The sequence below is a fragment of the Choristoneura fumiferana genome, chromosome 2 (assembly GCF_025370935.1).
Source record: "Choristoneura fumiferana chromosome 2, NRCan_CFum_1, whole genome shotgun sequence".
NCBI lineage: Eukaryota > Metazoa > Arthropoda > Insecta > Lepidoptera > Tortricidae > Choristoneura > Choristoneura fumiferana.
Window position 1 is genome coordinate 16,815,794 of NC_133473.1, and position 14,310 is coordinate 16,830,103.

At 35.3% G+C, this 14,310-nt stretch overlaps 1 protein-coding gene across 3 annotated transcripts in view; it reads right to left on the minus strand.

Annotated features, from left to right (window-relative positions):
* Positions 1-2,017: 2,017 nt before the first annotated feature.
* The window catches only part of sd (TEA domain transcription factor 1 homolog scalloped), a 62,580-nt gene continuing 50,287 nt past the window's right edge, over positions 2,018-14,310 (minus strand). For 2 of the 3 annotated variants that reach the window (XM_074110899.1, XM_074110894.1), the window contains 8 exons: positions 13,745-13,875; positions 13,526-13,624; positions 12,967-13,007; positions 12,558-12,735; positions 11,366-11,446; positions 10,543-10,709; positions 8,480-8,714; positions 2,018-5,886 (listed from right to left, as the gene is read on the minus strand). In XM_074110899.1, coding sequence (XP_073967000.1) covers positions 5,773-5,886; positions 8,480-8,714; positions 10,543-10,709; positions 11,366-11,446; positions 12,558-12,735; positions 12,967-13,007; positions 13,526-13,624; positions 13,745-13,875 — 1,046 coding nt within the window. In that variant the 3' untranslated portion in view covers positions 2,018-5,772. The remainder of the gene's footprint in view (positions 5,887-8,479; positions 8,715-10,542; positions 10,710-11,365; positions 11,447-12,557; positions 12,736-12,966; positions 13,008-13,525; positions 13,625-13,744; positions 13,876-14,310) is intronic. The other variant, XM_074110903.1, reaches the window with a different exon arrangement.

Below are 14,310 nucleotides of genomic sequence, written 5' to 3' on the forward strand. Positions count from 1 at the left end.
TTCGTTGGAATCGATCTACCGGACAGAAAAATCCAGCAAAATCCGTCTTTCAGCAATATCCTGGGACCGGCCTTATTAATCCCATATTATTAAGGCCATAGTCGGGTTTCCATAGTAAGTCGGCCCTTATACTTTCTTTAGATAGATAAGCATCGTCACCCAAAAAACTAATACAAGTTATCTATAAAAAATAAAAACTAAATAAAAAAATAACATTTTTTTGTGGTTGTGAATTAGTGACACCTCTAGACTGTTTTCTCAGAATGGACCATACATTGGCCTACTATCAAAAATTAGCAATTGGTATTCTTTCGATGTCGTATGTATTCAAACTCTTCTAATATATGGTCCATTCTGAGAAAAAAATCTAGAGGTGTCACTACTTCACAACCACATAAAAAATAATCTCTTTTAAGGGTTCCGCAGCCAAAATGGCAAAAACGGAACCCTTATAGTTTCGCCATGTCTGTCTGTCTGTCTCTGTCTGCCCGTCCGTCCGCGGCTTTGCTCAGGGACTGTCAATGCTAAAAAGCTGTAATTTTGCACGGACATATATGTTAACTATGCCGACAAAATGGTACAAGATTTTTCGATTCATTGATTGTTTTGCGAAATATTCAACTTTAATGTGCAAATTTTCATTAAAATCGAGCGTCCCCCCCTCTAAAATCTAAACTGGTGGGTGGAAAAATTAAAAAAAATTCAGGATGGTAGTAAATATATCAAACTTTCAAGGAAAACTATAACGACTAAGTTTGCTTGAGAATTATTAGTAGTTTAAGAGTAAATAGCAGCCTAAGGTATAAAATATACCTAAACATGGAAGATTCCGTAAAGAACATCATTTCAAAATTTGAAACAAATCGCTTGAATACATCTCGAAAAACAATGCATTAAAAAAAATATGTCGAGAACTGTCACAAGGAGGATGTTCATACTAAGCATAAATATTCTTCACTATAAGAGGTACACACAAAAAAAATCCGAGCCCATTTGATGTAAGGGCCGACTTACTATGGAAACCCGACTATGGCCTTTCAACCAATGGGTAATAATAGACGGAGAGCGGACTTTTTGATAAAACTTACCGTTTTCAGAAAAAAAAAAAAAAACCTCAAATTTTGAACTTTGACCCCGAATAACTTCTTGCACACATGGGACCCATGGGGACTTTTGACACTTTATTCCTCCTTTCCTTTATTTCTCTCTCTCTCTCTCTCTCTCTTATTCCTAATGGTGTACCCTGTTGAGGTTCATTATCAAACGCAAAGTTTTTGCTGGCTGTTTTTATTAAACAGTACGTTTTTCATATTGACATGTTACTCTATGTTTTGTTGTTCCTTGACATTCGTTTGTGCTGATTATTTTGCAAATTATAAAATCTGTTATTTACTTGTGTCTGTTTTTAATATTGTGCAATCGATCGCTAGTTCTGCTGAGCCAACTCTGGTGATATCCTCAACATACCCAAGGTCTCCACCAAAATTCGGCTTTGACGGAATTTATGGAAATTGAAATGTCTATATTGAGCGGAGTAGAGGTTGCTCACATAATCTCGTATGTCAAGGTGTTTCGGCAGAAGCAGCCTAGGCAGACTTATATATTCCGGAAATGAGGGTTCATACTTACCGACTGGATTTGGTTTCATGCTGGTGTCAGATGGGTATATTTAGGGGTCCTGGTGGTCACCTTTGAGAGCGTCTGCCAAACACTTCCGGCAAAAAAAATACCGACATATTTCGTTTTTCTGTATCTACCGGTTAATTCCTAATTGATGCCATGACTATTATTTCAGTATCAGATGGGTTAAATAACGCCCCTTTTTTCGCACCGGAAGTGAAAATTTTTTTGGTAAGTACTTTCGGCAAGTTCCGCCGCGGCAGACTATGAAATTCGGACTCAGCATCAGTTTTATGGGAAACCATTGTGCATTTCATCGCGGTATCAAGTAGGTACGAAATTTTGCAGTCCGCTCTCCGTCTATAAATATGGATCACGGAATCATTAAAACTCAAGCTTTATGAAGACAATATAATTAAATTTTCATACAAATCTTTAACGTAATATTATCTTTAAAATACTGTACACAGAGTCGGCTGGTTTTGCAGAAAATCATTTACTACTGGATATAGTTTAAAGAAAACATATTTTCATAATCATAATCTACTGCAAAAATTATAACGACAAGCAAATGATTATCTCCAACGCTGCCGACTAAATCTTTTATATTTTTATTTTGATATGGCAGATTGTCGATATGAAAGACTTACAAAAGCGCATAACGCTTAGAACACTAGCGGAAAAAAATGCACTAAAGGTTTACTATTTACACAATGATTTTGAGTTATTGCCATCCGGGTGGCATCCGTTTGAAATTATAAGAAACAAGGACAGATTTGTTTACATAGCAATTAATCTCATTTGATTAAAATATAATACAAGATATAAAATCACAACAAATTAGATCTTTTTTTCTCACACACCAATTGATGGAAGGTTGTAAAGACTGTCCACGATAAAATCTGGTCATACATGATCTGGTGTACCTATCTTTGTAATGAATGCTAATTTTCAAGCAGCACTTTTTTGTAATAGTCAGTGCATGGTTACGAAACTAAATAATAAAAATACAATCATAATAAAATGTTAGAGCGTCTGTGAGTTTTAGCTTTATGTATTTCACTGTGCCTAAATTACTTTGTACAGCGTTTTTTTGATAATCTTCACTCGTTTCCAACTTCAATGCCACAGTTGTATTTCCATTTTCACAAGCTGTTTTCCGCTCCCTATGACATCATCTTTCCAAAAAATATTATGATGTAACTGTATTCTACTTGGGGGAGTCGGGAAAACTTTCTAATCTAAGCACCAAAAGTAGTTTTTATATGGGAGGCAGTTTTCTGTCAAAAAGGCAAATTCACCAAAATTAAAACACTTTCAGACTACCTCATTCTGAATTCGATTAGAAAAGTGTTAGCTGTTGTGAAAAGATAATGCAATAAGCTATAAAGTGGATTGTCCAATTAAAAAAAAATATTTTTTTACATCAAAACCTAGTAAAGACTGTCAGAAGACGCTGTACAAAATAATTTAGGCACAGTCTAATATACAGGGTATAACATTCATATCGGTCAGTATGGGCAGGAAACTATAAGACATACGAAGATTTGTTCTTAGGAACCATGTTATCGATTTTAGTACTTAACAAGAAAAACTGCATTCATATATTTAAAAAAAAACTTGTACTCAGCTCGGGAATCGAACCCGGACGTTCTGAAAAATAAAACTTACATTATTAAAGAATATGAAATATAATGCATTTTATTTATTCCGATATCGTGTTTCATAGTAACATTTATTGCTTATGACCTACACTACAGATATCCAAATAGCAATAATGTAAGTATGTTTTAGCCTGTATAAAGCTAAAACTCACAGACACCTTAACTTTTTATTATGATTATATTTTTATTATGTAGTTTCATAACCACTATTTACCTACTTAAAAAAGTGCTGCTTGAAAATTAGCATTCATTTCATTACAAATTAAGATACACCAGATCATGCATGACCAGATTTTATCGTGGACAGTCTTGTAATACTTCACTCAGAGCAACTCGAAACTGTGATTGCAACCAAAATTAAGTTCCATCTTTTAAGTACCGTGAACGACATTTTGTCTTACAATCTGAAACGACCATCGCCATATAAAAAAAATAACTTAAAACTAAGTATTCACTTTACAATTTACCTAATATAACTATATCAAATAAATACAAAAATCTCTTATTGTTATTATCTAAGATAATATTTGCCTACCTCATGTCTTGAAACTAAAACTATTTAATGCACATAAATCTTAACACAGTGTAAACTTAAATGTGCGCACGACGTTGCGCTGACGGGAGGACCCTTAAAATATTTGACTAAAAGAGAGATCAAATCATTGCCACGTAAATACTTATTGTATAATCGGCAGGTTGTTTCGAGTAACGTGTCATCACTTATTTTGTACTTTGAAAGTTGAAAGCGAGATGCCTAGGTTGCTGCGACAAGATTTATAAGAAATAAATAGAGGTACTCGGACAGAATAATTAGATCTCACTGAAAAAGGTTAGATATTGCTTTCAACCTAGCTGCCAAGGAAATCGTTAATTGATAGACAAAGTAACCGGGAAAATGTAAGTCCACAAATGACACATGACAAAAATAAAGATTTCTCTGGGTTCTTTCATAAATAGTTATATTCCAAATTCCATGACGCGTCCCTAGCTCCTAACCGCAAACCATGTGAACACGTAGATACTGCTTTTATAATAGGTTTGTAATATATTTACAATAATTCTTCGCGTTAATTAAATTTAAATGTGGCAAGTATTGTAAAAATTATAATAGTTACAAGCAAAATTAAATCAACGCAAAAACTGCTCACGCTGCGTGTTTCTCTCATTGAAGAGGTATTTAACTTAAGAAACTAAATAACAGAAAGTTGCACCAAATCGAAATAAAAAATTCAGACACTGAGTACGTAGAACTGATATAGTCGCCACATTTAATTAGATTTAATCCAACGAATCCAATCAAACGACTCAACAAAAATTGTACACAACAGCGCTTGACAACTGTCAAAAATGTTTTTGTTTTTAATTTACTAGATATTTCTTATTAATTATATACTTATGAAACCTATGAATGATTCATGGTACCCTACACTAAATTTTAATCTTTCCACTGTTAATAATTTTCTTCGATAGACAGTTGCATATAGTATCTCAATGCAGTGAAAAGACTAAACATGCTCAAGTAATTTATGTTAATGTAACATAATTATAGAGGCACTGTGTGTATTCAATTCTATATCTTCTTAACTGATATTTTACACGCGTCTACTGAACGATATCGTTAATTTAGGAATAATGTAAAATATTAATATTACTCTTGATTCATATACATATATGTAAATATGGAAAGTAAGAAACACAATTTTCTTAAAAGTTCGTCATAATTATGACAATTTTACCCAAAATCTCTCGGTAAGATTTCATAATGAAAAGTTATCTTGAATGTGACAATTCAATTTTTATTCGTAACGTTAAGCTTTTGCTACTGCACTCTTAAATTATTCTTACAGTTTGTGTTCATGACATGACTGAAACAATAGGGAGTGACTTGCACCTCGCTGATCTGTCGAAATAACTTTTAAAATATATAATATTCATATTTTACCAATAGCCTTCAAGTTCTCTTTGTAGATTTGCCTTTTGTGTTGACTACTGGGATTGTTACTAGCCTTTTGGATGTAATATGCAAAAGGAATCGTTAACAAATAACCAATGCTATAAATGTGTATCAACACGTGCTTTTGAGTACACTTGCAGCAGCTAGTTACATCAGAAACTTGAAAAGATCACACAATTACCACAAACATTGCGGTGATCATCATGAAACAAAAAGAAAAATAAAACGAATTATCGAAACATTAAAATAGAGTTATTAAAATTGAGCTATACAATAAACATTTAGTTACAAAAATACTTGTAGCGTTATTTTCAGATCACAATTTACTATGTTACGACTGCAACACTATCGAATACCAGATATATTTTTGTCTAAATTTGTCAGTTAAATAAGGTTGGAAATAAGAACATTCGTATGCACAGGGACTAAAGTATGAGGCCATTTGTGGTCCATATCGATTGGCCCGAAGGTGGATTGCCGAAGGAATGATAGCTACGGACAGGCGGAAGATAGGAGGGATTGGGGGTACGCGATTCAGTCTTTCACGAGCCTGTAGATGTGGTGCTGAGCGCCATGTTCACTGTTCGACACTTCAAACACAAACGCGGCACATAACAAAGTCTCTTGAGTATCTCTATTCGACACCACCTGTAAAAGAACGGAGGCTTAGTTGCGATTTAGAAATAACCGGTCAAATATGATACGAACACAGCATCGCACACAGTTTCCATAATGTGTTTACATGTTATATACAAACTGAATCATGTACCAGGGTGGAACCATTGTGCTACTAATGTCATGTTGGGTTCACTAATATATTGCATAAACTCGAATCTCATAATTTCGTTTCTCATAACAACCTTGAGCAATCATCATATAATATCACCGAATTACTTTTTGCATATATTTTTTCTCATACTTACTATAATTTTTTATAATTTTGTAAAGCAGAATATTAACATCACATTATATCGATGAGAATAATATTTATATGTTCGAATAGTTTTATAAGGCTAATAAAAAGCAGAATAAAATTATACTAAACATTCCTTGCAAGTAAATTACGGTTATGTTAATTACGGTTGTGAATCTGACACTGGTTCAGTATAATTCTGAAGCGTTAAAAACACCCCAGCGTTGTTTTAATTGTAGTTCTATATTAACTTAACCTTTATTGGCAGCAGTAAGATTCTGTCTGGCGCTTCGCCGGCCGCTGCCGCGGCACGCTCGCTCGGCTCGCGCGCTGTTGTGGTCAGTTCTAACCTAACCCAACCTACTATGTAGCTGCTGTTCTGTTCTGGCGCTTTGCCTGCTGCTGTTACAGCAACAGCACGCTTACTTTGCTGGCCTTACTTTAACCTTAACCTTCTTATGGTAGCTGTTAGTTCCTTTAACTATGTCATTACGCCATGTTAGAGTTAGCGCTATTTAAAATTCCGTGAAAATACAATAGCCCAAACTAGTATTTTGCTATGCCATTATGCCATATAAAAATCGTCGATACTAATGTTATGCTATTTAATATTCTGAGTAATGACTATTATTCGGCTTAAAAAAAATGAGATACCTGTTATGCGAAGTGTATTTCGGAGAATCGATATTATGCATGTTAAAGAGAACCCGTCATGTTGACATCCCATACTTTGGTCAAGGAAATCGTAATAGAATTGAACATTAAAATGTTCCACCCTGGTACAAGATTCAGGTTCGACTGTACGTATAATATCGAAAGATTTAATTTACCTACTAAGTTACTGTAAAATCACTACAGACAGACAGACTTAACTGATAATAATGTAAAATGAAAGTAAATGTATACGACTTTTGTCTCTTCCTTGTCACGTTTTGAAAAGATTACTCAAGGGTCAATAAAGTGATTGCTACTGTACTGATAGTTACATATACTGATACTCTATCTCTTCAAATAGAACCTCAGGATCACACTCCTAAAAGAACTCATACGTATATACGTTTCCACCTTTACTTGATTGCCCGTAATAGGTATAGTTAATTGCAAAGATATCGATACGGCCAAAGTTACAAAAAGATGTATACACGACTTTATACACTTAACATTAAGGACGTGTATATATATTTTTGTAACTTTGGCTGTATCGATATCTTTACACTTGACTGTAAACGTTTGACTAAGTATGTGTACCAATCTGGTGTTTACAAGGAAAAGTCCATTTTATTTGTGTGACCCATCGTCGACGAGGAAACGGCAACTTCATTGCTCAAGAAACGTACAATGGTGTAAAAAAATCTACTTTATTGACATTTTAAATCATAGATCGCGTACTTTGTATTATGCCGGCGTTTCTAAATTTAATCTCTTTCTACTGATCGTTGGTTGTAGGACAATTGCCACGAGAAAATTTTCCTCAACAAAAGTAACCTAGCATCGATCAATCGGCATCGTTACATCTGCATCTTTAGGAACCTTGTCATCACAGTTTTTAAGGGCAAAGCACATGCATATAAAGATAAGAAAGCAACAATTTTGTTTTGAGGGTTACGTAGCATAACATTTAAAATCAAACAAATGTCATAAGCTTGATACACAGTCTAGAATGTCGAAAGCCTTAATGAATAACGTTCGTAATCTATAAAGTTCGAAATACATACAACACCACTGGTCGAATGTCATATAATATCGAAGTACAAAATGAATAATATTATTTGCCATAAACTTGATACACATACGTCTAAGAGATGTCGAAAGCCCAAGTCAATAATATTTGTTACATAGGTATAAATCATTATACTAACAAATCGTTCCCCTTAGTGTCCACTCATTAATATAATATTAATATTATTCGCTAGGTATCTTCAGATGCCCGAAGGGCAGACCGCCCAGAAATAGGAGCCCCGCAAAGCTGGGCTCCGTCGACATCAGGCGTGGGTTGCCTAATGCTGCTGAAAATATATGCAACTGATAATATAATCTACTGGTAAAATAAGCGAAAAAAATAAACGCGGACATTATAAAAAGCTTCCTGAAAAATTTCTACATGAAGACGAATTTAATTTGACTTTATGTATTTTGAACGTTATGCAATTTGACCGTATATATTTTGATCGTATGAAAAACGAACTTATGACATTTGATTTTAGATGTTATGCTACGTAACCGTGTTGAGGTACCTATACTAGGTACATACGTAGTATACGTACCTCAATACAAAATTGTTGCTAACTATATTTATGATTATGATGTTTTGATTGTTTTCATTTTTACCTGAAGTATGGTGAAGTTCTCTAACACGCTATTCATCATGTACTTCTCAGGTAGGTGCTTGAGCTTGTGTATGAAGTTGACCATGTATTCACACATGGGCGACCGTTGTATGCGGTACACAAATCTCCCGCCTTCGAACCGCGCGTACTCCGTCTCTACTTTTTCAACTACTTGCTTGCCGAAAGAACACACTTTAGTGCTACATGTTATCGTCATGTTTTCGTTGCTTTCATATCTGTAAAGAAAAACAAATATTTCTTAGAAATAAAGTGGTACACTTTTTGTCTTTCTTTGTATGCAAGGTGTAATATCTGATACAATACCGGCTGACTGAAAATTCTTTCAGTGACAGAAAGCTACTATTCCTGACATTAGGTACCTAGTGTGTCTCAGGAAAGTGCGCGGGACTCGGTGAAGTGGCGGGCAAAAGCTATTTAGGATTCCCTGTTTTTTTATTTATTTGTTATGGTATGGTGGATACCAAACTAAAATAATGGATGAGGGCTGAATGAAGTAGAGTAAGTATAATAATATAACTGCGATCGTATGTATTTCTTTGAGGATATAGTCGTTGGGTTCAAAACTCGTTAGTCTTAAGTTTGGTCACAAGTTTGGTAGTGCTGATAGCGTAAGCTGTTGTAACATTGACGTGTGACGTCAATCATGTGTTACGGTTGACGTGTGACGTGTGAGCCTGACATGAAGACTTGTGTGTTACATAGACGTAGGTGGTCGCGGTAACAAAATTGATTTAAGACCATTGATACGAATCTCCGTGTCTTTTTGTCTGTAGCTAAAAGCCTTTTTCATCGGAGCTCTTAGAGTAGATAATTAAGTAAAAGTCATTGATTTGACGACCGGATGGCCAAGTGGTTAGAGAATCTGACTACGAAGCTTGAGGTCCCGGGTTCGATTACCGGCCGGGGCAGATATTTGTATGAATAATAACGAATGTTTGTTCTCGGGTCTTGGATGTTTAATATGTATTTAAGTATGCATTTATCTAGCTAAGTATGTTTATCCGTTGCCTAGTATCCAAAGTACAAGCTTTGCTTAATTTGGGACTAGGTCAGTTGTTGTCAAGTGTCCCATGATATTTATTTATTTATTAAATTCTTTCCAGAAATCACCAAGTCACAGGTTACCTACACACACTAGCCTACTTATACAAAATTTATGTTACGCCGGCGCCGGCGTATTTTAAAATTTTTCACCACACGCTATGATGATATTTAGCATTAAATAGTAGATTGTACAACAAGAGCATAAAACGAGCCATTTTAGCCAAGCCGTTCATATATCCACCAGAGCCGGTAGGTACGGCGAGGGTAGATAAGACACGTCGAGGGGAAAATGGGTTTAATGCTCGAGTTTTACACTCTGCTTTTGATTGCGAGGAAATGAAATAGCAACAATGGAAACAATTATTCACTTTCTACGTACTTTTTATTTTTTATGCATTATTATATAATGCAATTTTTTTATTGATTTATTCTGATTGATTTGATTAATTTTTAGTTTTATATAAATAAAAATGATTAAAAAAATATGTAGAAACTTTTTTGTTTGTGGTAGTTGACTGACACCTGATTACCTTGGCCTTAGACGAAGATGTTATTTTTTGCACTAGAGCATATATAAAAAGTCATTTTATATCGCCTAGATGCAGCATAAACACGAACTTTACAAGCATGAGAAGTGAAAATTATATTTTTACAATATAAAACGAATAAAATCATTTTAATAGGTAGTATATTAATGAATGAGTAATGATTGATCAACATATCCCACTTATATAATAAATGCGAAAGTTTTTAAGTCTTTTTGTTTGTTTGTTTGTTACTGTTTGATGAAATTCGGTATACAGATAGTTTGAGTCCCGGAAAATTGTGTAGTTCTCGCGGGATAGTGAAAACCGAAATTTACGCGGACGGAGTCGCGGGTAACGGCTACTATTTAATATAATATACTTAACCCTGCTTGCTCATGGCCCGACAAGTAATGAGCGGTTTTGTTTTTTTTCATGAAATGACGGCTGGGAAAGGATATGGTAAAAAACTTACACGCTTGTAACGCCATAGAATGCGCCAGGATCATCCAAATTATTAGTGTTTAAATCTGCCCAAAACTTGACCAAGAAAAATGCATTTCGTGGTCCCTTCTCGTAGAGCTCTTTTAGGCCACCTTTCTTCTCTGGGAATTTGTCATTTATTTGATGCACGTCTACCGACTGAAAACGAAACACACAATTAAAAGCATGAAAATACAAAGTTTTAGTTAGATTGCGAGAAAAATAACACTGATTTAAAAAAATACAAATGATTTTATTTAAAATAAATGAACTCAAATACGAGGATACTATAAACAGAAGAGTTCCATTGACCAACTTCTAACTACGTCATTACATTAGACCTTCGTCAAAATATAATTTTATTGTATTATTACAGGAACTCGATGTGTGTGAAAGCTTTCGTATAAGAATCGGTCGAGTAGTATTGCAATGCAAGGTTTGAAACAAACAAACAGATGGTACAGGGTCAAGCTAAATACGTGTAAGACCGTTTAACCCTTTTCCAGGCCCCGCTTGGTTAGATACGCTTCTAAAAAATGAATCATAGTTTTATATATTTTACCTATGAGGGATAAAATGAAAAATGTTTTAACGACTTGATTTGGTTCCATATTGTAAATTTAGCAAGGTCGAATATTTGTGTGCAATTATGTGGTCGCTAAATGCACTATACCTGGAAAAGGGTTAAAAAGAGTGATAAAATTGAATTGAACAATAAATACTTTAAATTTGAACTCTAGCTACAACCCAATTTTATACAGCATACAGCATAATAGCATGTTTGAAACAAAATTAAACAGTAATGATAAACTTACCTCTAATAACGGGTCAGCGTACGTTACTGTACCACCTATATGAACAAATAAGTGTTGTGACGGTGTCGTACTCGGTGGATACTGCAACAGAAACAACGTTTTTGGTTGAATTGGATGCTACCACACAATTTAGCATCTTCTCAATCAATCTAACGTCTTCAAAGTAAGTAATTTATTGAATCAGGCGTTACTTTGCGGAGGTCCATATCAATTAACTAAAAGAATTTCCTTGCTCACCCGCGACCTTACGATAGCTAAGCTTATGCAAAATATGCGTGATCATGCAGTTCCTCCACCTCCACACTGTAAGAACACACACAAATCACACAAACCCATCTATCACCACCACCACACTACACTGACGCGTTTCGAACTCAACCAGAGCTCATCTTCAGAGTGACACAACCGTACACCATGCTATCAGTTGTTAGACTACCAACAGTTGTTGTTAGTAGTTGTTGTTTGTTGTTGTTGTGCAATTGTTGTCTAACATGGTGTACGGTTGTGTCACTCTGAAGATGAGCTCTGGTTGAGTTCGAAACGCGTCAGTGTAGTGTCGTGGTGGTGATAGATGGGTTTGTGTGATTTGTGTGTGTTCTTACAGTGTGGAGGTGGAGGAACTGCATGAACACGCATATTTTGCATAAGCTTAGCTATCGTAAGGTCGCGGGTGAGCAAGGAAATTCTTTTAGTTCATTTAAAGTAAGTACCAACACGCAATGTTATCAAATTATTTGAATAACATATTCGGCTAGCTTAATCCGGTGGTCATCTGCTTAGTGCTTTGACAACTCTATAGCTACTGCTAGCTTTTGAATTGCTTGAAAACATGTATTTTTTTAAGTTTAACAAAACTAGGCTCGAGTATTAGTGGTCCTCACACTAGATCAGACCTGTACCGCGCGCGAGTTTATTTAAAAACTTAGTTAGTCATCTGCTTAGTGCTTTGACAATCAATAGCTACTGCTCGCTTTTGAATTGCCTGAAAATATTTTGTTTAAGTGATTCCAATTTTTACTTAAACGGTTAACAAGACTACAATTCAGTATTAGTGGCCGTTAGGCCAGACCTGTGCCGTGAGGACCAGAATAGCAATAGCAGATAGTTTTAACATTCATTTGGTAATACATCAATGGATAAAAACATTTCCTATAGTTTAGCTTATTTGACATTATCATCTTCAAATACCAACCGTATCAGGGTCACGCGGGTGTTCAACAAAGGCTGAGAACTCGACAAGCCGTAGCTTGTGAGTGGCGATTGCTCGACCCTCCCAGGGCGGCGGTGGGGCTACGTCCGTCCCGCCGGGAACGCCGACACCGCCGACGCCTGGCACGCCCTTGTAACCAGCACCCGGGAATGGCTTCACACTGGAACAGAGAACGGTGAGTTGTAAAATGCTTGTTGATAATCGCTAACGCAGTTAATGCGTCACTAAAGCCAAGATTGAGAAAATTGACTATGGCGCAGTGCTTGCAATATTTACACGCATCCCTTTTGAAATATTTTTTTCTTAGTTCAGCCTTAAATGTCAGTTAATTATACCTTTCGCTCTATGAGACTTAGATAGTGATAACTCAGTCAATTCATTAGACACTTACTCTTGTGATGGTCCAGCTTGTAAACCTGGTTGCCAGAATTGCTGAAATCAAAAATCATGATGAATATTTTCATGTACACTTCCTGTCCTACGTTGTTTGCACGAAAAGGTTACGGCTTGTTTACGGAAAGCTCTTAAATTAATTTAATCATCTTACTAAAGACTATGAAGTACAATTATCTTAAAGGAAGTATTTAACGCCATAATCGTTATATTTATATATATCTTAGTTTTATCATTAGCATGACTCGTAGTTTTGTTAGTGTAAGTGTAGGTACGCTGGTGAACAACAAAAATACACACTGCCAAGCCCCTTCAAATTCTATGTTAGTAAATAGCTTTGGCTGACAATTTTAATAGTTAAAGGTGCTTTTATCTTCATTCTGTTTTACTATATGATACGTCACTCTTAAACATTGAAACTACGAGAAGCATTTTGGTTATTGTTTTTATTTATTTTATTGTTATGCACTCGGCAGTGGCATGCCCAGGTAAGCAAGAATTTAGGCCTTATGTTTTGCCAAATAACACAACAGGCAAGCCTTTTGTAAGCCGAGTACCGTATGATGGTACGCTGGATGTGGTAAACCCGCCACGATTTGTGCGCTAGAGAGTGTGCTCATTGACTGCATGGCTTTTTCCTTCATTATTCCTCCATCCTAAATGTTATTATTTATTAAATAATTTGTCCAAAAGTAATAATTTTAACGTCTCAAATGTCTCATCATCACTACTACTAGTACGACAAACCTATTGTAATTTCATATAAAAAAACTTACCACTTTAAGTTTAGCCTGTATTTCACGAAGTTTCCGCCTAGCTAGCACCTGTATATGTGATGACACTTGTTTTCTTGTGCGTGTCTTTCCTGTTCTTAATTTAATATATCTCGCTATCAGCTCATTTCGTCCTGAAAAAGAGAAAAAACATATTTTAAAAATCGTAAAGTTTATGCATTATTCGTATGACACTAAGGTAAAATTTTATTTCCTTGTTAAATATTGTAACATGACTGGTATGTTCAAATATAGAAACAAAATGTTTAAAATGTTTTTTCTATTGTGTGTGGAATTATAACGTAGCTTGCGCCAATTGACATAACCCGTGAAATATTTCGCATAGCTTAACAGTTAAAACGTGTACAATGCAATGCCGGCACAGCCTCGCTGTCGATTCCGTTATGAAATAATTTTCAAAATATTTTGAATAGCTATTTTCAATGATTGAAACTGCAGCCGAACAGGAATGCTGGGAGGATTGACTAAAGGTCAGGCCACCAAGCATGTTTATTTTAATTGAGCGTATAATTTTTGTTTCGGTCGGTCCGTGCAAAGAAAAGATTTTA